Here is a 25271-nt window from a genome sequence, read left to right as displayed (position 1 = left end):
TGGCATAAGCAGTGCTGAGCAACAACTAAACCATCAGTGTGTTATCAACATTCTTCTCCTGCTAAATCCAAACCACAGCACTGTGCCTGCTACTAGGAAGAAAATTAACTCTATCCCGGCCGAAACCAGGACAGGTGGGAAGGGACCCTTAGAGCCCACCCAGCCCAGCCCCTGCAGTGCCAGGGACAGCTTTAACCAGAGCAGGGTGCTCAGAGCCCCGTCCAACCTGGCCTGGGATGTTGCCAGGGATGGGGCATCCATCGCCTCTCTGGGCAACCCCTTCCAGTGCCTCACCACCCTCAGTGTAAAACATTTCTTCCTTACGTCCCATCTAAATCTATTCTTCTTTAGTTTAAAACCATTACTCCTTGTCCTGTCACAACAGGCCTTGCTAAAGCTTGCCCTCACCCTTCCTATCGGCCCCTTTCAGCACTGCAAGGCTGCACTAAGGTCTCCCCGCAGCCCCCTCTGTGGGGCACAAGGGACGTGGGTGCTGGTCCTGGGTGGGTGATGTCCCGTGAGCGGTGGAGTGGTCGGTGAGCTCCTGGAGCGTGTCTCATGCTGCGTTTCCATCCCAACGCGTCCAGCTTGCTCCTGAGCTGCTGCATGGTAGAAAGCATGGTGAACATGGAGGGGCGGGAGATTTACTTCAACAGGACCCCAATCCCAATTCAAGCGCTATCGCAGATGTGCTCCTTTTGCTTGTTTCTTCAGGTTTAAACTGCATTTTTTTATGGGAAGTTCTAGCCTTTTCCTTTGTCAGGTTTTTCCTAAATATCTCACCCCAAATTCCCTTGCTGCAGCATATGCTTTTCTTCCCTGCAATAAACTTTTCCATCTCGGAGGCCTCGCTGAGCTGGTGTGTGCTGGGGTAGTGGAAGGTCTGTGTGTAGGCGAGCAGTGGTGGTGTCTCCTCTATGGACACGGTCCCATGCCTGTTGCAGAAGTACCTGCGCCGTCGGAAGTACTCCCTCTTCGCTGCCTTCTACTCAGCCACCATGCTCCAAGACGTGGACGACGCCATCCAGTTTGAGGTCAGCATTGGCAACTACGGCAACAAATTTGACAACACCTGCCTGCCCTTGGCCTCCACCACGCAGTACAGCCGGGCCGTCTTTGATGGTGAGCAACATGGGGGTGACCAAGCACTGGGACGGGCTGCCCAGGGCGGGTGTGGAGTCTCCATCCTTGGAGATATTCAAAATCCCACTGGATGTGGTCCTGGACAACCTGCTCAGGGTGACCTTGCTTGAGCAGGGGTTGGACCAGAGGACCTCCAGAGGTCCTTGCCCACCTCCACCATGCTGTGAAGGGGGAATATGTGACTGGGGAGGAGTGGGGAAGCCAGGACTGCTTCTCTCAGCCCTGTGCTGGCTTGAAGTGGTTTTTGGGCAGCACCTCGGCACTAACAGTGCCCATTTCTCTCCAAAGAAGAGCCAGTGCTTTGGAGTGGCCTTTCCCTGGCTCCTGTGGGGCTCTCGCTCTGGTGTGAGATGTCCTCACCCCACTGGGGTTGTTCTGCTGGTTTCTGGCCTCACTGCTCTGCAGGAGTTGCTGCAGCAGCGGAGGTTGACACACATCCCTTCGGACGTTGGTGTGCATTGCTCAGTTGCACATGGGTTTGGGGAACATAATTCCCATCCTCTTGCTCCAAAAGAGCCCCAGAGACGGGCTTCTGCCCAAGGCCAAATGCTGCACTGTCCCCCTTCATCTCTGCTCCAGGAGTGGGGTCCCCCATCACCCCAATATCACGAGCTCACCGGTGTGCTGTGCCCTCCAGGTTGTCAGTATTACTACCTGCCCTGGGGCAACGTGAAGCCCGTGGTGGTGTTGTCATCCTACTGGGAAGATATCAGCTATCGGACTGATGCCCAAAACCTTCTCCACCATGCAGCAGACAGGCTGGTGAGCGCCGCGGTTGTGAGGAGCGTTGTCCGCCTCTGTTCTGGTGGACAGAGAGGGGACAGGGAGGGGACAGAGGCCATCTCCAGGCTGCGTCAGGTTTGGGATTTGACGAGTCTTGTGCTGTGGAAGGGAAATCTGTCAGTGTCCCGGGTGCCCTGCTCAGCCCGTGGAGTGACGGAGGGAAAGGGACCATCCCTCGTACCCTCTGGGGTGGCAGCGGGGTGTGAACGCAGCGCTTTGCCGTACCGCCCACCTGCCTACTGGTGCAGGTGCAGGAGGCAAGGACCTTCCTTCAGCTCCTGAGCTATTTATGGGATTTCTTGCTGTATTTCACTGTTGTTTCCCCTGGAGCTCCAACAGGAGCAAAACCAGAGGTGCGGAGCCCCGGTGGGACCCAGGCTGGAGTTTCTGATGACAGGGAGCAGCCCCAGGCACTCGCTGGGAGGGTCCTGGACATGGGGTGGAGTGGGGCATTGGGAGGGTCCCCACTGTGCAGCTCCTCTTCCCCGCCTATTGTGCAGGAAGCAAACCTGGAGAAAGTCCACCTTGCTCTCAAGTCCAACCGCTCACCGAGCGAGCTGTATGCCCTGGGTGCCCAGCTGATGGATGACATCATTGCCGACTGCAGGTATTTTCTGCCAGTTTTGAATGTGAGCCTTTTCATGCTGTTTATTGCGAGAGCACTTATTTATCTTGGAAGGGACGACTTCTTTTTTTAACTTCCCCCCCTCTCCCCGCCCCAAAAAATGCTGGTCGTTTGCTAATGTTTGCTTCAAAGGTTGCTGAGCCAAGGCACGGAGTTGAAAAGGTGACATTTAAGGCAAGTCATAAATTTCCAGCCTTCATGCAAGGGCTGCAGCCTGGCTCACCTGAATGAGCGGCATTGTGTCGGGGCAGGAGCCAGAGCCGGGCCAGCCCAGCCAGAGGGACGGTGGGGCTTGTGGAGTGAGGAGCCACCGATGTGGCTTCCCCGTGGAGTCTTGGATGCGCTGTGTAGGAGGCACCCGTGCGGAGCACCCAAAGGGGTTGTTTGGCTGTGCACGGGTGTTGTGCGTCCGACAGCTGGACTGGGGGATGGGGACGTTGCAGGGCTGGATCCCTGCCATCCCACCATCCCCGTGGGCAGCAGCACCAGTATCTGCTGCTGCTTTGCCTTTCTAAGCACCTGAACGTTCGTTCAAGGGAGGCTGGCAGGGTGCCACGGGCTTTCCCTCCATGTAGCCTGTTTTTTTTGGGCTGGATTGTGCTTTGTGGGGACAAGGAGCCGCTCCGGGGAGCGTCGCTGCAGTATGACCATGGTGTTTTATCCCAAGGAAGGTGTTTCAGAGACTGACCTCACCAGGGTCTTTTGGACCATGGTTTCCCCTTCAGGTACGCCGATGGAGATGGTCTCCAACCATTGGTGGCAACTGGTGGCTGTGATGGGTGAGCCTCTGTGGCCACCGAGCTCATGTGGTGGCTCTTGGTGCTTTACCTCAGCAGAGAGGGAGAATTTGGCCTTCTTGGCTCTCCCTGAGGCCACCAAACCTGCTGGGACCAGTTGTCCCCGACCCCTTCCGCAATAGCCACCAGCCTGCAGGACCACGTGCACTGTCCACCTGGGCTTGTGCCAGTCACCTAAGGTTGGGGAGATGGTGCTGAGCTTGCTGCCAAGCCCTAGGTCCCCCTTTCTGTCCCCCCTGCTCTTTGAAAGGCCCAAGGAGAGATCATGGAGGTGTTGGGGTGCGGCAGGCACGGGGGTGCAGGCTCTCTGGACCCTCCTGTGACACCTGTGTGGGACCAGACACCGCCTTCCTTTGGGCAAGGAGACCTTGAACAAGCTGGCCCTGCTCCGCAGACCTCCTGGAGGACACGCTTAAGAAAACACGCACACGTACTTCCAACCTCCCTATTTATTTGCTTTTGGGCCTCATAAAGGAGATGTGTTTTGCCCCTCCATGCACGCTGGCTCCGCTGGAAAGGTCAGAGCCATCCCACGGGCTGTCGATACCCCCCTGCTCCTGGGTACGTGGGACGGGACCTGAGGGATGAGCCGCGGCTTTGGGTTTTCCAGAGATGCTGCGCCCTCCAAGACAAATTCAATTAACCGGGAGGGGAGGGGAAAAATGTGGCGGCGGGATGTGCCAAGCCCGTGGTTCCCGCTGGCTTCTGGCCCTGCTCTGCGCTCGGCTCCTGCGGGATGCGGCTCCTCCGTCTCTGCAAGGGCTTGGCGCAGGCACTGGCGCTGGCTCACGGGGGTGGTACTCACGGTGGGGGCAGCTGGAACAGCCCCGATGGCTTTTTGGGGGGTTTTGCACCCCTCCATGTGCTCTGCCCTGGGGTGGGATGAGCTGAGCTTTGCAGCTGGACCTGTCCGTGGCTCCCCCCATGATGCTGCCAAAGCCTGGTCTCTGTGCTTAGTCAGGACAAAGCTCCTTTCCATTGGGATTTCGGAGGGATGGGACAACTCCCCGCTGCTCTCCAGTGCTTACCCATCCTCCTCGGAGTCTGGACCTCTCTGGTGAAAGTGTCCCAGCAGGAGAGGGTCTCTCCACCTCCTGTTTCCAGTAGGAAAACAGCGACGTGCTGCCAGCATCACCTTGTCCACGTCTGTTTTCCAGACCTTTGCATGAAGAGATGGAAGGCGGCTGCATTCTGGAAAAGAACGGGATTGGAACTAGCATGCAAATGGACAAAGTTAGGGAAAGACGAGTTGTGGCAAAACCAAAACATTGAATTGCAGCTGGATTCAGACAGCTCCTGCAGCTCCTTTGCGCTGATGGGCAGCAGTGCTGACCTGAAGGGTGGGTTTTGTCCCTCTGCTCCTGGCCCTGTCTCCTGTGATGCAAGGATTGCTCCGTGCTGGAGCTCAGGAGAGAGCCGCCTGTGAATTGACTCCGCTGTTCCCTGCTGGAGCTGGGAGCATGGCAAAATATGCAGGGGGTGGCCATAGAGCCCCTGCTGCAGAAGAAGGTCCAAAGTTTTGATTGTCCTTTTGGTCTTTCTTGTACTTTGTCCAATTCTGTCGCATCTCCCCAGCTGGAAACACAACCTTCCCACGAGGATGCACCACGCATTTCTCTGCTGGTACAGCGATGTTCTCAGTTCAGCCCTTTTGCTCTTTCCTCAGAATTCGTGCCCAGAGTGGTAACGGGCAGCGCAGCACCCATCACTGCGGACAAACTCAACGCTCCCATCTTTTGCCACCTGCCATGTAACCAGCTCTTTGCCCAGGAGATGACCATCCTCTTGGTCCAGGGTGGCAGAGCCCTTGGGGAAGGATGGTGCTGCGGGGAGCCCAGGCAGGCTGTACCGGTACCCCAGCATCCCTCCACAGGGCACCTCTCGGATCCGGGTTGTCCACCTCCCTACTCTTCTCTTCTTAGTTGTGGTTTCTGCTACTTCGTCGGAGGCAAGAGTCAGACTTGCTGATCTCAGGTTCCCCCAGATCCTCCCAGGTCTCTTTGAGGTCGCCATCGTGTTGCTTCTTCCAGTCCTCTAGTCACATTACTATTAAGCAATATTAAGCACAAAGCTACAGACCCCACCCAACCATCCAGCCCTTTCCTACCTGAATTGCAAACGATTTGCTACTCGACTGATTTCCTCCCAGTCCTCTCCTCCTGGCCACCAAGGCAGGACAGACCCCGATGAGACATGGGACACAGTTTAGTGGGCATGGGGGTGTTGGGATGATGGTTGGACTGATGATCTTAGAGATCCTTTCCAACCTTAATGATTCCTAGTTTTTACTTTCATTAAAAAATAATCCAGCCACCAAGCTGGGAAACATGAAATTATTACTTCACCCTTAACTGGTTTAGTGGTGGAGTTGGCAGTGTTAGGTTAATGGTTGGACCGGATGATCTTAAAGGTCTTTTCCAACCTAAACGATTCGATGATTCTATGATTCTGTGAGAGGCTCTCTCCTGACGTCCTCCTGACGCCCAGCTTTTTTTGCTATGAAAAATGCCGCTTCCAGCTCTGGCTCACCAGCACACGTTCCTCGTGTCATTTATCCACCTGAACAGGGATAGTTCTTTAGGTTTTAGGGTCACCTCCATCTTTTTGCCTTTTTTTTTTTTTTTAACTACTTCATGGTATTTTTATATTTCATTTGGTGGAGTCTGTGGTCTTTTCCATTTTCCCATTTGAGCACCATTTAACTTCATTTAACTGTTGTGGTTATTACAGGTGTCTGACATGCAGCACATATCTCCAGGAACAAGGTGTCTTCAAACCATTTCCAGGTTGCCTATAGGATTTAACCCTTTCTGCTACTCCTTTTCACAGCTCTTTAATACATTTCCTCCTTTTGTGTAGTTTCGTAGTTTATCTTCCTGAAATTAAATTCAACTGCAGTGAGTATATTTAGGTTTTTTTTCCCTTCCTTTTTTTCCTGTTCCTGCAAGGATATTGAAGTACATCCTAGTTTCTGCCAGAAAGTGGTGGTTGCTTGGTAGGTGAGCAGTGTCCTTCTCATGCACCGGTGACAAAGCAAGCTGCGGAAAACGAGGGGGAGGTCCGCTCATTAGCAGCTCCATCATAATAAATACGCAAATGAAGCTTGGACACACAAAACTGAGATCACGGAGCGCGATCGTGGAGGGCTTGGGGCTGCAACCCCAACACGGTCTTTTAATTTAGCTCCTCGCACAGGATGCTACTGAATGATCGGGCTAATTAGCAACACCCGCAGCTCTCCGTCTCCCTTTGGAAAAAGCAGCAAAACCAATTTTCTTTAAGAGAAATGAAGGAACTAAATTTCCCCCTAAATTTTGCCCTAATTCTCTTGCTAAAGGAATCCATGTTATTAACCTGAGACAACCCGCACTTCTCGGGCAGGTACCACCGCGCGCATCTGCCCGTGGCACATCTTGATGAGCGCAGCTGGGCAAGAGCTGTTGTCCTTCTCATTTTTATCATGCAATTAAAACAGGGCTTACGGAGCCCAATTCCAGCCTGAGGGGGGAATGCTGCGGCTGGTGGGGGGCTGCAGGTAGGGAGCTGGGAGCAAGAAGGGCATCAATAATGGCAGCACCGTAAATCACTGCATTTTACAGAAAATCCTCTAAATGGCTCAGCACAGTGAAGATCCTCCTGGGCTCCTGAAACATTTATCCAGCAGCTTGAATCAATTTATATTAAAATGTGTGTGTGTGGGTGCACGTGGTGTGCACAGCTCAGCCAGGGCCCCATCCTGGCTGCTGTAGGTGATGTGTGGGGGCTGCAAGCGTGGTTTGAAGCTCCTTTGCTCTTGGCATTGCCATGTTCCCCCAATGTATCTTTGGTGGCTTGTTAATTCTTTGGAAACTTGCTGAAAAGGAGGGGAGAAAAAAAAAAACAAACCAGCAAAACTCCACGAGAAGGTGAATGAGCTGCTAACGTCGCTTCTCTGCCCATCCCCACAGACTGAGCCTGCCCGACGTCCTGGGGAAGCCGGCCAGCACCCACCTGGACCAGAACATGTACCGGTTTCGCAGCACCAACCTGGAACAGATAGTGAAGGCAGCCCTGAAGCTCAAGCACGAAGACTCGAGCTTGTCGGTGGCCCTGGAGCAGGCAGAGGACTGGCTCTCCAGGCTGAAGGCCATGGCAGAGGAGGTAACGCTGCTGCGATGGCGGCAGGAGCTGCTTTTCACCTTGGAGGGGGTCTTGTTCTTCCCGAGCTCACCGTCACGGTGCTGTTTTGGTGTGACAGCCGTGAACGATCGCCCGGCGGTGTGGTGGGATGCGGAGAGGGTGCTGCTCCAGCAGGCGGAGTCCCGTCCACCCATGCAAGGGTTGCACCCACATCCCACCACAGTGACGTGAATGGGGTTAGGAAGGCTCCAAGTTTGGCACCTGCCCATTGAGGTGTAGCCTTGTTCATGGCAGAGCCATACAGCACGGCCAGTAAACCCTCCACCAAAGCTGCTGCAGTGACCTGGGCTGGCTGTGGAGAGCAGGGCTTGGAGAAACGTGGGGCTGCTCCGCCCTAGCCAGACCCAGATGGGATCTGGAGCTGCTGAGATGGGATTTGGGCTGACTGGGCTCACTCCATGGGCTTGGGTTGGCAGCGGGACTCGGGGCACGGCTGCTCTCCAGCCTCCCGCATCCCTCCGAGGCTGATGTGCTAGTCCAAGCCCTGTGGTCGGACACTACGGCTTTTGTGTTTTCCAGCCCCAAAACAGCCTGCCCGATATAGTGATCTGGATGCTGCAGGGCGACAAGCGCGTAGCGTACGCCCGCGTGCCAGCCCATGAGGTCCTCTTCTCCAGGAGCATCTCCAGCTGCTGCGGCAAGAACTGCGGGAAGCTGCAGACCATCTTCCTGAAGGTACCTTGGCTTTTGATGTATGTGCATGCGTGGTATTAATTTTTAAAATGTTTCCCCTGAAAAAAAAAAAAAAGAGAGAAAATTGTGCAGGGAAACCTGAAATCCCAACACTACGGGCTGCTTTAACCCACGAGCGCCCAGGGCTCTGGGGAACCTCAGCCCCAGTTTCAACCCTGTTGAAGCTGGCTCCTGCACGGTGAGAGCCTGGTCCTGCTTCTGGTGGAGTTCAGCTCCTCTTTGCATGGATCTGCAGCAGATTCCCATGAATATCTTCATATTTCCTGCAAGTTCCAGGGCAGTGAAGATGGGTGCACTTTGGCCCAGATGGTGCTTTATTTAAAAATATATTTTATTTTTAAAGTTTTTAACATTATTTTATGTTTTTCAAAATTCCTGACCCTCTGCCACCCCAGGAAATTTAAGCTGTGGCCTCCTCTGCCAGGCACTTTACCGAGCTTCTCACATCTCAAATGATATTTCTTTGGCCTTTTGCTGCGTGCCAGCTTGGGAGCAGACAATCAGTGCTGAACAAGCTGTAAAAAAATAAAGTGAAATAAAATAAACTGAATAAACCCCAAAACCCCAAGCACAGCTGGCAGCAAGAGACGAACAAAAATATATTGTTTTTTTTCTGTACTTTAGCTCTGGATGGAAAACTAGCATCACTTGAAGGGGAAAAAAAAGTGACTGAGGGAGAGAAAAAAGGGCAGTGAGACATGTCCCTGCTTATTATTTCTATTTTTGCTGAAGTATGTTGGCTGGGTTTGGTGTCCTAGCCCTGAAGGGTGTCTCACCGAGACGCAGAAGCCCTGACCGCTGGGGCTTTGAAGCTCCTCAGGGTCATCCCCAAAGCTCTCTGCGTGCTGTTGATGTTGTCCCAATTCCCAGGGATGCTCCGTGTCCCACCTATCTCCCTGTCCGGGGCGACGGGGGCTTCGTACCCACCACCCCCAGCCTCACATCCCGAGCATCCCCCATTAATATCCTCCTCGGGGACATTAATGGGCCTCTGCCTTTGGCAGTACCCCCAGGAGGAAGCAATGGGTCCGAAGATCCCAGCCCAGATCCGTGTCCAGCTCTGGTTTGGGCTGTCGGTCGATGAGAAGGAGTTTAACCAGTACGCCGAGGGGAAGCTCTCCGTCTTTGCCGAAACTGTGAGCATCTCGTAGAGACCACCATAGAGGGTTTTTTTTCTCTCTGGTGTGGGCAGCAGCTCCACCTCAGAGGGGAAGGGGTGGGCTGGACCACGGGTGAGGGCACTGCCAGGTGGGGGTCACATCAGCCCCTACCAACCGTGAGAAGAGCGAGCCGTTTCCACCAGCATCCAGCCTGAAAGGCTGGGGAGAAGGTTGGTCATGAGTTGTAAAGCTGCATCGTGGCTTCACATCTCCTTCCACCTGCTGGGGGGGAGATCTCGGGGTGCCCATGGGGGTGGTGGGGGGGATTAGGCTCTTCCCAGGAGGTCTGTCCTCAGGACGGGGCTCTCCAGGAAGGAAGGGTTTATTCACAGGATTTCAAAAGGATTAATCATGGGGTTTTGTGCCTTCAATGCAAAAACCTCTCTGCTTTTGCTCCCCCAGTACGAGAACCAGACCAAGCTGGCGCTGGTGGGGAACTGGGGCACGACTGGCCTGACCTACCCCAAATACTCAGATGTCACCGGCAAGATCAAGCTGCCCAAGGACAGCTTCCGCCCCTCCGCGGGCTGGACCTGGGCCGGGGACTGGTTCATCTGCCCAGAGAAGACGTGAGTGATGGTTTTCTGCAAAGAGCAGAGCCTGGGTGGGCTGTCACGGGCACCCCAAAAACCTGAGCAGATGCTTAGCTGGTGGCAAGGTCACCCAGAAAGCTGGATGGAGATCTGGGGTGCCATAGGGGTTTCTCATCTGCCTGCCCCATCCTTGGTAGGCACCGGCGTTAATGCAAAAGGCATCGTCTCTGCACTGGGTGATGTCCCTGGGGTGGTGGGTGCCGCACAGGCGCTCATGGACATGATGGCCCCAGCACCCAGCTCACCAGGGTGCCTGTGCAAGCCCCACACTGAGGACCTTTGGAGGTGGGATCCCAACCGAGGCACCGAGGGGATTGGGAGGGGATGGTAGGTGCTCAGCCCGGCTCTGCCATCATCTTGCATTGGATTTACAGCCTGTGTTTTGGGCTTCACCTGAGCCGGGTTGCTGAGGTCTCGTGGGAGCTTTGCTTGGTGCATCTGGGGTGGCAGAGGCTCAGGAGGCAATATGTGTGCAGGGGTGGCGTGGCTGGCCGCGAGAGGAGGGAAGACACAAGGCTGTGCTGTTGCCCGTGCAGGGCTGAGAGGGCAGGACTGGGAGCTCCTGACGCCATGCATCTCCTTGGTGTGCAGGTTGCTGCACGACGTTGATGCCGGGCACCTGAGCTTCGTGGAGGAGGTGTTTGAGAACCAGGTCCGGCTGCCTGGAGGCCAGTGGATCCACATGACTGATGCCTACACTGACGTGGTAAGGACAAAGGGGGCAGCCTGGGGCCAAGCCACCACCCCAGGCTGCAGTGGCAGGAATCCCAGGGGGGCTCAGGGGAGATTTAGGCATCTGCTGGGCACCGTTTGGTTGAAAACAGCCCTGCATCCCACAGAATGGAGAGAAGGTCCTGAATAAGGATGAGATTGAGTGTCCTCCAGGCTGGAAATGGGAAGACGTGGAGTGGGACACCGACCTCAACAGAGCCGTGGATGAGAAAGGTATCAGAAAGCACTTCTGGGCTTCCATGACATTTTCATCCCCTTTACACTGTCCATTGTGGGGTTTCCTTCCTTGGTCCCATCCAGCTCTAGGAATGATAACATGCCCTTCATGGCTGCGTGAGCTGCCCCACTGGCTTCAGAGAAGGGGATCAGGCCCTGGGGTTACCCTCTCCCTTTTGCTCTGGCTGAGGCTGGGGCTGTGGGGTGGGCAACCACAAAGGCAGTGCTTTCCAGGCTGTTCTTCTGGAAGAGCTTACCTGGCTTCTGGTGAAACAGAAATGGGCAGCATCAGGCCAGAGAGCATCCGAGATGGTCACAAGGGTTGGGGTTGCCTGAGGAAGGAAGGACAGAGAACAGAGTCCCCAGGCTGTGACTTTGAGCCAAGGGCTGGTGGGACACCATGAATCCATCACCTGGTCATCCCCAGAGCCTCCATTGGGTAGCAGGTCGTTATCTGCATGGACCAGCAAACTGGGAAAGCGCGTTGTATCCGGACAAACCTTTGCTATTAGAGTTGTTCCAACCTGGATATATGTGAAGAGAGGTCCCTGGTGGGAGGCAAGGTGGGGGGCTCTTCTCCCCAGGCTCTTCACCCAGGTGTCCCCTTCTCTCCAAGGCTGGGAGTACGGCATCACCATCCCACCAGACCGCAAGCCCAAGGCCTGGGTGCCGGCCGAGAAGATGTACCACACCAACCGGCGACGGCGCTGGGTGCGGCTCCGCCGGAGGGACCTCACGCAGATGGAGGCCATGAGGAAGGTAGGAAGGGGGCCGGGGAGAAGAGGGTGAGAGCTGGCTGGGGCTGTGACCATGCCTCTCCATGTGGAGGTGGAGGTGCTTGGTCTTCTGCAGAGACCTGCTGTGCTTTGGAGCCTTGGGGCCCCGGTCTCTGTACTGGAGCAGCAGCAGCCTTTGTGGTTTCCACCATGGGGGTCAACATCTCCCAGAAGTGGAGACCACTCCGGGGGTGCTTGGTTGGGCTGCGGGGTGGGACGGGGACCTCCACCAGTGCCACAAAGCAGCTCGGGGCACCGGGGCTGGCAGAGGTCCCTGGTCTGTCCCCTGTCCCAGTCCTGCTTCCCTCTAGGTGGTGCAATCGGACTGCAAATGCCACTGCAGCGCTGCTGCTCTTCCCTCCCCCCAGCAAGTTCCCCAAGACACTTTCCTCCCTTTCCAGCACCTTTTCTAGATAATTGTGGATGGAAAGCATGGGGAACCCCTCCCGCTCCATTTGCCAAAGGGATGCAAGTGTCACAGGGAGGTGACACGACTCTGGGGAGAAAAAGCCTTCATGGGCTTGTGACTGATGCCCTGGGCAGGATGACCTGTGGTGGCAGAGCCGTGGTGGCCCCGGGAGGGATCAGAGGCAGTGGCAAAGTGGAGGGCAGGCTGGGAAGATGGAGGTGCTGTTGCTACCCAGCGGAGGCAGGATTTGGCCCCCTCCTCGCTCAGCACGGGCAGCCCCCAGCCCAGCGAGACCCTTCTCCAAGTGGGGTTCACCCCAGGGACTGGACAAAGGGGTGAATCCCCGGGCTAAGCCGGAGATGTACGGGGAGGACACGAGGTGGGACAACTCTAGCAGGCAACAGCTCAGAGAGGCTGGACCCAGGTTTGGGTGTGCACAACCCCGGCCCTGGAGAGCCCCAAAGTGGCTTTGCCCCTTGGCTAAGCCAGTGTCCCACCATCATCACCTGCAGAGGGGCCGTGGGGTGGTGGGACCGAGCCCCCCCCGAGCCCCGGCGTGTCCTTGCCCGGCAGCACAAGCATGAGGAGCTGGATGGGGAAGGCTGGGAGTACGCCTCGCTCTTCGGCTGGCGTTTCCACCTGAAGCATCGCCGGACTGACACCTTCCGCCGCCGGCGCTGGAGGCGCAGGATGGAGCCCCTGGAGCGCACCGGGGCTGCCGCCGTCTTTGCCTTGGAGGGGGCCCTGGTAGGTACCCATGTTTCACCCCAAAATTGCTGCCTGGGAGGTAGAGCCTGGTTGGGTCTGCTCCCACCCTCTGTCCCATCGCCGGCAGTGGACCCGGAGCAAAGCTTGTTATCTGCTGCTCGTTATCTGCTGCCTGCAGCCGCCGCTGTTTATTTAGCTAATATTCTGGCTTTCTTAATACACCAGATTTCATAATACTTTGGCTTTTCCAATAACTAAATCAGAACCAACCACAGCAGCACAAAGCCCCTATTATAGGGCTTTTTATTTTTTTTTCCCCCCATTTGGCTTTTTTTTCCCCTCCTTCTCTGCTCTGTCCTTCCCTCCGTCCAGCGTTTGAACCCAGCAGCCCCTTTGGGATGCAAGCGGCTCCGTGGCGTTTGCATGCATCAGCCCTGAGCTGACGCTGGCCCCATCCGGGGGGGTCCTGGCTGCTGCCCACCCCCAGGGCTGGCTCTGGGACCCTGGCTTCTCCTTCTTCACCCTGGGGCCCGTTGATACGATTTTTGGCCGGACGCTTCATCCCTCTGCATCTGAGCGGAGGCAGCCGAGGAGGGTTTAGCTGGAAAACCCTATAACATGGGGGGTGTGTCCATGCACACGTGTGAGTCTGTGTGCATGCCCATGGGGCTGTGCAGGCACTCCCCATGCCCTTCCCTGGCTCCGGGGGTGAGGGGAGGTGCGTGGTGGGTGTCTGATGGGGCTACCTTGGGTCTCCGCTCGGTCGCGCAGTTTTCCAAGGGACTCAGCCGTGCCCTCGTTTCGCCTTCGTTAGCCCGCAAATGAAATGGGTTTGTGAGCTTGGCTGCTGACGGACCCATCTGCTGTGGGTACCAGGGGATGCGGGGGAGACCCGGGGGAGGAAAATCCCCTCTCCACGCATGTGGGGCAGAAGCTGAAGCAAAGGGGAAGAGGAGAAAAAAGCCCCGTTAAAATGGCAATGTGGCGACGTGCCTGGGAGCCGCTGCTTGCTTCGCTCCTGGTGATGCTGACGCGGTGGCAGGGGGTTCCCGGTTGATTTAAGTGTCCCCCCCCGGTGTCACTGGCATGCTGCTGAACCCCCACCTGCCCCAGGCTGCTGGGGGCTGCCCCTTCCAGCCCTGCACCCCCAAAGCCTGTTAGACCTGATGTTACCTACTCTGCATATTTATTTTCCAAGCATTTCTTAGCTGTGTCAGTTAGCGTTGGAAAGCCCAGTTCTTAGCAGCCTCCCAAATTTCTCATTTGTCTTTATGCCAAAGTTACGTCTCTAACTTTTATTATATTATCATGTAACAAATCCAGTTTATTATTTTGCTTATTTTCTAACTGAAAACAATTCTAGCAAAAAAAGCAGTCGTTCTGCTTTGCCTTGCCTTGCCATGCCATGCCTTGCCTTGCCATGCCATGCCATACCTTGTCATGCCGTGCCATGCCATGCCTTGCCATGCCTTGCCATGCCTTGCCATGCCATGCCTTGCCTTGCCTTGCCATGCCATGCCATACCTTGTCATGCTGTGCCATGCCGTGCCATGCCATGCCTTGCCATGCCTTGCCATGCCTTGCCATGCCATGCCATGCCTTGCCTTGCCATGCCATGCCTTGCCTTGCCATGCCATGCCATGCTGTGCTATGCCTTGCCTTGCCATGCCATGCCTTGCCTTGCCGTGCCATGCCGTGCCTTGCCTTGCCTTGCCGTGCCATGCCATGCCATGCCATGCCTTGCCTTGCCTTGCCATGCCTTGCCTTGCCATGCCATGCCTTGCCTTGCCTTGCCATGCCTTGCCTTGCCTTGCCATGCCTTGCTGTGCCATGCCATGCCTTGCCATGCCTTGCCGTGCCATGCCATGCCTTGCCGTGCCATGCCATGCCTTGCCATGCCTTGCCTTGCCTTGCCATGCCTTGCCGTGCCATCCCATGCCTTGCTTTTCTCTCTCGCCCTTCCCCAGCGAACACTGCCATAAATGTCACCGCTGCTCCTATACGACCCCAACGCAGACATCCAATTCCCTTACACCAAGGAAAAGCCTGAACCATAAATTTTCCCTGCTTGAATCTCAGCAAACCCAAGGAGAACCCTCAGCGGTGTCCTGGGTGACAGCAGGGTCCCGGGGAACACTGGGTCCTGTTGCTGTAGGACTGTGCTGCTCCTGGGAATTCAACCATTGCCCGGGCAGGCTGATGCCATCTGACAAGGAGCAGTATTTACTTCAGGCATGGAGATTTTGTGGGGTTGCTGTCCCCGCAAGGTGACAGCTTGGGAGGGAGCAGCGTGGGAGAGCAGCAGGTGAATCCCTCCCCAGCCCTGGCTCCGGCTCCCGGCAGCCCGGCGGTGCAGGACCAGCCTGCCCGCCCTTTGGGCTCTGCTCGCCGAATTCCCCTCCGAATAGGTCACTCTGGCTCGCCTCGGTGCCCTCATATTTTGGGGTTACTGGCCACATTTTCTGTGGTTGCTTGGTTTTCTGCAGATTGCTTTATAAATGATCTTGCCATACTTTCTGGTTTTGCAGCTTCATGCCTTTCCAGCTCTCCTCTCTTGCTTGAACGACTTAGTATTTTTCCAGGATGCTCCATCCCAAAATAATACCTAAATTTACATAGCGTCTCCCATCCAGCAACCCCAGAACCTTCGGACCTGCACAGGGTCGACCCTTCCACCCGCTGGAGCCGCAAGCGGGAGCGGGGACTCAGCGTGATGCCTCAGAGCTGGGATCGGGGTGGTGGGGTGAAGCGGTGCCAAGGGTGGGAAAATACAAGTGGGTGCTGAGGGCTGGGAAGGGTGGGCACTGATTTTCCCCTATATCTATTTCCAACGCTTTTTTAATGCAGGCAAAGGGAGGTAGCTTTTGAAGACTGAGGTGTCAGGGATGCAGAGTCCGAGAAGGGCACCCGGATGGGGCAGCAGCTGGAGTTTGAGCTGCTGCTGCCAGCTCTGATCGCGCTGAAGCAGAATAAAGATGCTATCAGGAGAGGGAGCCTGGAGCATCCCCCGGCTCAGATTTTACCCAGGCCTGGGACCAGGGCTGCCACCGGCACACCACCGGCTGCCGGAGCCTCCCCGAGCCCCTCCTGTCTGCTCCGTCCAGTTCCTGTTATCTGCTGCCTTCTCCGCGAAAGGCATTTGTGCGATTTTTGTGGTTGTGGCATGGGTTGCCCGGAGCCCGTCCAGCAAAGGAGCCATACGGCAGCGGTGTAGGGAAACTGAAGTGGAGGGAGGATTAAAGTGCAAACTCAGACAGAACAAGCCAACACCCCAAGTGCTAATTCCCCGAGCTATTCGAAAGGGTTCATTTCCAGCAGGAAGATAATACCAAACATGACCAGAAGGAATGTGTCTTGGATGCAGGAATGTGCGGATGGTGCTTGGGGTTTCTGGGTCTCCCTCTTCCCGGGGAATGCGTCGCTCCAGCCTTACCAAACTGAGCAATCGTTGCCATTGAGACATGCTGAACCCCAGCACCCCGGGATCAGGGTGACCCAGAGCCGGGAGCAGCTGGGAAGCAGAGCCCCAGTGGGTTGCCCAGCTGCTCCGCAGGGTTTTGTAGGAGCTGGTGACTCCTTGGCTGGGGCTTCCCTGAAAAATCAGCCCCGGTGCCATGTGTGGGGCTGGGCACTTCTGCTGGGTGAGCTCAGCATCTGTTCAGCACCACCTGCGGGGTGCGAGCGTCCGCTCCCAGCCGTCCCGGCTCCCTGCAGCGGGAAGAGCTGGGGGGCTGCTGGGTGCCCAGGTGACCCCAGCTTGTGCCCCTCGACTGCCCCCAGACCCAAGCATACTTGCATGCACATGCGTGCATGATTTCTTCTGCGTGCTCGCTCTCCCCAAGCACGTGCTCACGTTACTTTTGCTCGAAGACTTTTATTCCGCTGCTCACATTTGCTCCATCCCACCCCACTTACCCCAAGCAACAAGGGGAGGGGGACACATTCCCCAATCCCCCGTCCCATGGGGAGCAGCGTCGGGGCCGGGCAGCGTGGCTGCTGGCAGGGTGGTGCTGCCTGAAGCCGGGCCACATGCTGCTGCGAGGGCTCGTGGTGCTGCCATGTGGCACAGAGTTTCGGCTGCCTTGGATGCAATTAGCCTGATGGATTTGGGGTGTCCTTTGGGGTGGGTGGAGCTGCCTCAGATGTTGCTTCCCACTGATTCACCTGCTCTCTCTTGCTGCCCCCAGCCGTGGGCTCTCCAATGCAAAAGGATGGCGGCTCTTTCCTTCCTGGTGTGCCATTTTCTCGGCAGCCCTTGGAGCCTTCCTGCAGCCACCCACATCTTAGGACGGTCCATGGGTGGCTCAGGGCAGGACTCAGGGAAGTAGACCTGTGGTGAACCCACGAGTGTCCTGGGCAAAGCATCCCACACAATCATAGAACCATGGAATTGTTTAAGTTGGAAAAGACCTCGAAGATCACCCAGTCCAACCATTAACCTGACACTACCAAGTCCACCACTAAACCAATTAAGGGGAGAGCAGCAATTTCATGTGTCCTGGCTTGGGGGCTGGATTATTTTTAATGAAAGTAAAAACTAGGAATCATTAAGGCTGGAAAGGATCTCTAAGATCATCAGCCCAACCATCATCCCAACACCCCCATGCCCACTAAACCATGTCCCCAAGTGCCACCTCTGCCCGTTTGTTGAACTCCTCCAGGGATGGGGACTCCCCCACCTCTCTGGGCAGCCTGGTCCAATGCTTGACCACTCTTCCAGTAATGAAATTTCTCCCAATATCCAATCTAAACCTCCCCTGGCACAGCTGAGGCCCATCTCCTCTCATCCTATCGTCCATCCTCCAGGCCGCCCCCTTTGCCCTTGCCATGACCACCCTGCCCTCTCCATTGCTGTGAGTTGGCACCCCCCTATACCCGGGGACACCCACAAAGCGCCTGGTGCTTATTGCTTCTCGTGATGGGTCCCAGCTGAGTAATGGGGAGCTTGAGACCAAGATGTTGATGATGCAAAAGGCTTTTAGCACTCCCACCCGTACCCAAAATGCGGAACCAGTGTAACACTGCTGCTTGCAGCACTATCCTGTTGTTTCCTCTCTTTTTGCCAGTATTTCACCTGTGCATCTCCCCACATAAGCTGGGCAGCCTTCCTTTCCCTCGGGCTTGCTCGTATCAGCTTGTTCCTGGGTTTCCCTCTCTGTGACGGTGTGTCTCAGCTATTTTGGGACCTGCCATTTGGCAGCTCAGTCCTCACTGACAGTCATTAAAAGAGAAGGACCACGGGACATGGTGTGGCCCCCAGGCACCTCTCTGCCCTCAGTCCGATTTCTGGGAAGCCCAGAGGTGAGCTCTGTGGCTTGAGGCTGTCTCTGGTTCCTGATGAAAAGCCCAGTGGCTCTGTCCTGGAGCTGTGAGCAGCCCTGTGAGCACCATTTCCTCCCATCCTCCTCCAAAACTCAGTTGAGGGAAACCTTTGGCTGATGGAGAGCTTTGGGTTTTCCATGCCAGGCTGGAAAATCTTGCCTGTTTCTGCTGGCACTTATGCCCCACCTTTGGCTCTGCACCAGGCGTGATTGAACCACTGCAGAAGAGCAGGGACATGAGTTGAACGAGGGGGATGACAGCTAGGATGGGCACGTGGTACCACCGGGGTTTGGCCAGGGTGGGGGTCACCGGTGCTGTAGCTTTGTGCCCAAATTACCAACCAGCTGCACCAAACGTGGGGGTCCTGGTGGGAAAGCCCAGGTGCAGAGGAGTCCTGCTCAGGGCAGAGTGGTGGGATGCCAGTGGGTTGAGGGTGCCTCTGTCCCCCGGTGCTCCTACACCCAAGGCGCGTGGCTGCTATGTTGCACCGTGCACCATGCACAGGCTCCCGCTGCAGGTCCCGGTGCCTGGGGACCCTGTGGGGATGGGATGAAGGGAGGAGATTGTGGAGGTGCTCCATCCCGCATGGAGACCCCAAAGGGCACATCATAGTCCTGAGCAAGAGCGTTTTCCAGCTTGCCCTCTCCAAGGTGTGCTTTCCATGGTGTTTTGGGGTGTGAGGAGCCTGCCTTCCCTGTGATGGACAGACCCGGGGGGTCCCCAAGCCTTTGCTGAGAGCTTCAGAGAGCAATCCCTGTCTGTCTCAGCTCCTTCTCTCCTCCACTTGCCCTTCCCCAGGCTGGCAGCGGGCGCAGGTTGGGGTGGGGGGACTGGGAGGACCGGCGGTCCGCTGGGCAGAAAGGTCATAAAAATAACTGAGGAGCTATTCAGCTCCCGCGGGGAGGGGGCGAGGAAGGGAAGGCAGCGCTGGAGGTTTCCTTGCAAACCCTCGGTGCGACCTCACCGCCATAAATACAGCACAAACCCCAGGGCTTCCTCTGCAGACAATGTCATGGTAATTGCGATTCCTGCCTGGAAAGGCAAGGAGGGCTCTGCAGACCACCTAAGCTCCTGACATGTTTGTGGGACCAGGCAGCTCTGGGCTCTGGAAACACCATCCTGGACCTGCTTTTTTTGGTTTTTTCCTTCTTTCTTGTCCTTTTTTCTTTAAACACCCCTGCTGTCTCTCTCCCTAGCATTTGATAATTGAAAAATATTTAAAGATCAGATTTACACTCGCCAGGAAGTTACCTTTACGCTCCTTTTCCTGCAGCTAAATATTTCAAGCCAAACGTGGCAATTAGGAGGTGATAAAAGGCCAGCTCTCGTAGGGCAACACAAGAAGAGGGAAGAGCGATGGCCGAGGTTGGCCAGGGCTCTGCCCGGGCAGCGAATGGGGCATTTGGCTGCATTCGACAGCATTTGTATCACTGTTCACAAAGTTTATACTCCATTAATTTTGCTCGCAAGGGGATTTAATGACATTGCTTTAACTACTGCTCCAAGAATGATGAACTTTACGGAGAGGCTTTTCCATGCTGGTAAGATACTGGGAGGCGGGATGTGAATTGGTGACTCTTGGGTTGCTTTTGTTGTCGTGTCCTTTTCCCTCCCAGCACAGCATGGATCAGGACCTGGGTCCTCTCTGCCCTCCTGGAGCACAAGAGCCTGAGGGTCCCTCCATGGGGAAGCCGAAAGTCCTCTTGGACACCCATGTGGATAATACCCTGGAGGACCCCATCCGGCGGGGAGCCCCGGCCACAGAGGGGATCCTGGCATGACCGACCTTGCCTTGCATTCTCTTGCAGGGGGGAGTGACGGACGACAAGAGTGACGATGGCAAATCCATCTCCACCCTCAGTTTCGGAGTCAACAGACCCACCATCTCGTGCATATTTGACTGTAAGGCCCCAAGGGTCGGAGGCGAGGGTGGCCAGTGAGTCCTGGCACGGGGTGTCTGCTGTGGGGACCCCATAGCTGAGCATTTCCCATCCTCTTCCTCTCACCCATCGAGTGCAGGCTGATGGAAAGAGTGGGGTGGGTAAGGATGGGGCATGGCTTGTTCCCCTGGGAGCATCGACGTGCTCAGGGCTCGGTGCTCTCTTGGGAAGCCATGGGAAGGATTAAGCCAAGCTGCCCTCAGTCATGAGCCTGGGGCTGGGTAAAAACTCAGCTATTCCCCCGGCACCCTGCACTCATCCCTGGACTCATCTCTTAACTATTTCTCATTCCTCTATACAGGTGGGAACAGATACCACCTCCGCTGCTACATGTACCAAGCGCGGGATCTGATTGCCATGGATAAGGACAGCTTTTCAGGTAAGCCCAAATGCTCACATCCACTTGCTTGTGCTTGTAATCAGTGCTGTAATGAATGCTGGGGAGTAGTGGGGTCTGTAAAGCAAATTTGGGGGTATTTATTGATGGGAAGTGAGGGATGCTTGGCCGCCAAACGATAAAGGACAGCGGCACGAGGCTTTCCCAAGGGCAACCAGCCTGGTAGCTTGATTTCCCATCAGCAAAAAAATCAGAGTTTCAAGAACTCTTATGTGAGAAATCAACCAGAAACCACAAGTTACCCAGGTCAGCCGTGAGTCAGAGCTGTTTGCTTTGCTAATAGCTCCTTCTCCCCGACCCGAGGTGACGCTGAAAGCCAGTGGCAAGGCTTGGGTAGCAGACGGCTCAGGGGCATGACAAATAAAAACAGAGCGGAGGGCAGGGATGTTTACCGTGGCACATCGCCTCGAGCCGCCCCCCCACGCAGCGTGCGAGCCGGGGGATTGCAGGGAGGACGGAGGGCTCTGGGCTGGCGTCGAGATGATGGAGCACGGGGCAGAAACCTCCATGAGATGTGCTCAGAAAAATGAAAAAGGGTGCAAGGGTGTAATTAGGACCTCGGAGCAGACAGGCACCTTCTTCTCCGGGCATCCTCATGCAGTTTCTGGTCAGATATACGTGCCCTCAACATCCAGCTTGCTCCCAGCTGGTTGAATCCTGGCCAGCCTCTTGCCCACCCTTGCAGGGCAGGGGAGCATCAGTCTCCTGGGCTTGGGGTTTGTGGAGGGGATTTGCCCTAGGGTTTGGGGAAGGGATCAAGGCTGAGGAAGGGAGACCCTGTTTATTAGGAGTGGAAGAACTGATTGAAAATACGGTTGGAAAGGAAAATACCTAACAGTGGCAAATCTGTAAAATGGTTCGTATTTGTTTTCACGACCGAACATTAAGTTGAGCTGCTGCTCCTCCGCTCTCCATCCTGGAAACTTTGCAAGAGGGCTGGGAGGCAATGGCTGGGGGGTTTCCTTGATGGAGTCGATGCCTGAACTGGGCATCCTTCAGACTGGACTGTAAAAAATGCCCCTTCATGCAAAAAAAGTGAGGTCAAAAAGGGTGTCCTGGGCTTCGAGCAAGGAGCTTTCCACGTCCTGCTGCTCAGCACGTCCCCGACACAGCTTCAGGCACTTCTGAAACTGCCAGACTTGAGCTGATGTGGTCAGGACGTCCCATGCTGTTTTCTGGGCTAGGAAATCAAGTCAGAATAAGATATGTCGCTTTATCTGCTGGGCAGCTCTGTTATCTGTTGGTGCTGAAGGGTGCTTGGGTGTAGGTGGTTTGGTTTTAGGATTGTTTCGTTTGCAGCAGAGGCTGAAGCGTGGCTGTGGAGGTGGGAGGACGTGCCAGGAATTGTCCTTCTCGTTTGACCTGAGCAGGGACCTGCCCCCCAGCAGCCAGAGGGTCCCACATCTTCTTCTCCATGGGCTGGGCCATCCCAGCCAGGTGACCCCGTGGCTGTTTGGTGTTTGTGACCAAAGCTGCCTTTGCCCACACCCGTTAATGCTTTGGAGTGTCATTTTGAGGTGGGAAGGCAGGACAGTGGGGATGTTGCTGTCTACCTCTGAGGCAGAGCCGGAGCTGGGGCAATGCAAAAAGTCCCCTGTTGGTTCATGGCTACGTGGTGGGGGCCACATCTGAGATGTGAGCAGGTCTTGGGGCAGGTATCCCCGGAGCACCCACACCCCTCTGCCGCGATGCCCGCAGGCAGGAGGCATCCAGCATCCCTCCATGGCTGCCACTGACCGTCTGCCACGGGGATGTGCAGAGGGGCTGGGCATGGGATTGCCCACCAGTGTTGGCACAAGGGTGACAGCTCTTGGATGGGATACAGGGACAGACCCCAAAAGCAGTGCAGCACAGCGGGGAGCAGCGAGCGGGGACAGCCGGGCATCACCGTGCCAGGCAGCAGGACCACAGTCCTGGGGGACGCATGCTCCCCCTGGTATTTTGAAGTAGAGGGGCTTGGGGGAGGTGGGTAGAAATGCCCTGGAGAGGTGCAGAGCACCCAAACAATCACCCAGTGTCTGCGCCCACCGAAGTCCCGTCTCCCCTCCGCCTCCACAAAGGGTTTGTTGTTCGAAGTGGTGGGGACCGAGGTGATCTCATGGCCCCGATCGGCGGAGCGGGGAGGGGAGTCCCTTCCTTCGGAAAAACCTGGCCAAGGACAACATGAGTAACAACATGCCACAATGTGGAATTGTGATCTCCGCTGCCTTAACAAAGCATAAAGGAGTTCATTAAGGGGGCTTTACACAGTTATAAAAATAAACCTTCTGTGCACACGAGGGTCTAAACAAAGGGGCTTTATAGAGGCCTCCTTTAAAAAGAAGAAGAGGGGGGGAAAAAAAAAAGAGCAAAAAAGCAAATCCAAATCCATGGTTTTTTTGTTTATTGTAACGCATTCTGCTTTCCTCTTACTGGAAAAAAGCGCGTAAGTGGAAAAGGTTCTTCCCAGCGTGAATAGTGCTCTCTCCAGCCGGCCACCTCGCAAACAGCCCCGGCTCATTAAACACGTCTGCTGCGGTCTGGACGCCAAGAAAGAAAATACACCCCCCCTTAGCCCCCCCATCCCTGGAAGCGGGGAGAGAGGGTGGGGGATGCCGCCCTGCGCAGCCGGCCCCGCGCTCAGGTGCCTGGGGGATGCTCCTCCATCTCCAGGGTAGGCAGGACACGTTTTGCTCCCAGCATGAGCTCACGGTCTGCTGACGGTGCTGGTGTTGGGGTGTGCACGCTGTTCTGCGGGGTGGGGGGACCCCCTCCTGGGACCGTGGGGGCGTGCGCAGCACCGAGCACTAAGGGTTGCATTTGTAGGCTCTGCTGAGCTCCTGGCTGCCTGCAGGTCTCTTGGGACTGGCTTTGGGGTGAGCCGGGTGGTACCCCCCTGCACGCTGGTGGACCCCCATACGCTGTCAGGTGCGTCTGCATCTTGTGGTGGCACGTCGTGCTAGGTGCCAGGCAGAGGAGGTAGCCTGTGTCCTTCCAAAAAGGCCCGTGATGCCTCCTGCCACCATGGAGGTTGGGCTTTGCAGGCAACCAGAGCTCAGGGCTCCAGCTGGCACCAGTCAGGTGGGATGCAGCAATCACGGAGTTCTCACCCCTGACAAGGACCGGTAGGCACTATCAGGTGATGAAGGGTGTTCAGCCTCCGTGGGACCTTATAATGTGATCCCACAGCACATTTCAAGCCTCTCACCCAGCCCTTGGCCCTCATTCTGCTACTGCCTGTCCTGTCCCCATGCCCAGTGCCACTGCCGGCGTGGGCTGGATGTCTACAGCAGGTTTGGGCCACATGCTCTTTGAAGCTGTCTGGAAGGGAAGGTGTTAGAGGGGGCTCAGGTTTCATGCTTCAGTTGTTAATTGATCTCAGGCTTCCTGTGTTAATTGCTTTGGTTGTTAAGGGAGGCTACTCTTCCCTATTTGCTGCTGCCTTGCTGTGAGAAGCCTCTGGCTTTGTCCCAGGGTAGGGGTGAGGCAGCTTGGTCCTAGCTCAGTGCCTAAGTACAGGGGTCTGATGAGACCCTGGAGTACCTGAGATATCTGTATGGGGCTGGCAGAAATGATGCAGCAGCTCTAAGGGAGACCAAGAGCTGTCTGGTGTGGCAGCTGGAGGCCAGGTGGGATAACCTGGAGTGCTGGGAACCCAAAACCCTCCCCAAGACATGGAGGTTACCCAAAGCTCATGCAAAGGGGCTGAGAGGATGACTCTGGCTGGTTGCTGGGTGCATCCTCAGCTCCTGTCCCTTCTGGAGATGTTAAAGACCCCAGGGAGGAGGCAGTAACATCCCAGCCACCTTCTTCATGGTCTGGCCTTCACAGCAAGGGATGACCTGAAGTTGCTGATCACCCACATGCGCAGTGCTGGTACCTCCTGCATCTCCCTGGGAAAGACCGTTTGCATCATGGAAAGAGTTTGTGGTCTCTGCTGCGCTGGAAGACGGCTGTGTTATCACCATCGAAGCACTCGTCCTTGTAGAGTCATCTTTTGGGAGAGAACCCCACACCCTTAGGGCAATAGGTGAACTATTTGTGCTACCTCACTGCTGGTGGACAGGGTGAGGAGTCATGAGGATAACCTGGACCAAGACAGATCAAGTCAGACCAGCGAGGGAATTTCTAATGCTACAGCAGGGGAGTGCTGGGAGATGTGGCCGGGGAAGGTCACTGTGTCTTCACCAGCTGGAGCTATCACAAGCCAGAGGATAAGGTTGCTCTGGTTAAATGGTCTCATTAGATGTCCAAAAGGTTGTTGACAAAAAAATCCTTCAGCCAAAGTTTTGAAGGAAAGGAGGCTGCTGTGGGATAAGAAGGAAGGTCTTTGCATAGATAGACAGCTAAGTTGTGTGGACCATTGTGGTTGTCTTGTCCCGAAAAGAGCTGGAACGCAGAGGGGTCTGGATTGGCCCTTTATGAGGAGTAACTCCAAAGGCTGAGACTTTTCAGCTTGAGAAGGGCATGTTTTAGGATTTGCATGATGGAAACCTGCAGAACCCTGAGTGTCAGTGCAGGTGGGCAGGGGTGGACTGCTCCTTCTCTCCTAATGCAAGAACTGGGGGGCCTCAGACAGAGATAGAGGGAGGTGGGTACTGCAAAAAGCCACGAGGGGATGGTTCTTCATGCAGTTTTGAGTCCTCACTGGAGGATAGGGTGGGTTCAAGAGAGACAGGGCAAGTCTGTGGAAGTCAACCCCTTTGCAGGTTGCTAAGCATACAGACATCACATCAAGCTTGGGAAGTACCTGAGCTGTGAATAACTGGTGTATAGGTATGAGTGTTGGAGAACTTGGCCTTATTCTCTTCTCAGTTGG

At 55.7% G+C, this 25271-nt stretch overlaps 1 protein-coding gene across 4 annotated transcripts in view; it reads left to right on the top strand.

The window, feature by feature from the left end:
* DYSF (dysferlin) overlaps nt 1–25271 on the top strand; it is a 106342-nt gene that overhangs the window by 17865 nt on the left and 63206 nt on the right. For all 4 annotated transcript variants that reach the window (XM_075709263.1, XM_075709261.1, XM_075709262.1 and 1 more), the window contains 13 exons: nt 945–1122; nt 1781–1905; nt 2427–2533; nt 7296–7488; nt 8047–8202; nt 9225–9356; nt 9783–9949; nt 10565–10679; nt 10813–10918; nt 11538–11680; nt 12680–12853; nt 19945–20038; nt 20378–20455. In XM_075709263.1, coding sequence (XP_075565378.1) covers nt 945–1122; nt 1781–1905; nt 2427–2533; nt 7296–7488; nt 8047–8202; nt 9225–9356; nt 9783–9949; nt 10565–10679; nt 10813–10918; nt 11538–11680; nt 12680–12853; nt 19945–20038; nt 20378–20455 — 1768 coding nt within the window. The remainder of the gene's footprint in view (nt 1–944; nt 1123–1780; nt 1906–2426; nt 2534–7295; nt 7489–8046; nt 8203–9224; nt 9357–9782; nt 9950–10564; nt 10680–10812; nt 10919–11537; nt 11681–12679; nt 12854–19944; nt 20039–20377; nt 20456–25271) is intronic.

The sequence above is a fragment of the Pelecanus crispus genome, chromosome 4 (assembly GCF_030463565.1).
Source record: "Pelecanus crispus isolate bPelCri1 chromosome 4, bPelCri1.pri, whole genome shotgun sequence".
NCBI classification, from domain to species: Eukaryota; Metazoa; Chordata; class Aves; order Pelecaniformes; family Pelecanidae; genus Pelecanus; species Pelecanus crispus.
This window is presented reverse-complemented; position numbering and strand designations above follow the sequence as displayed.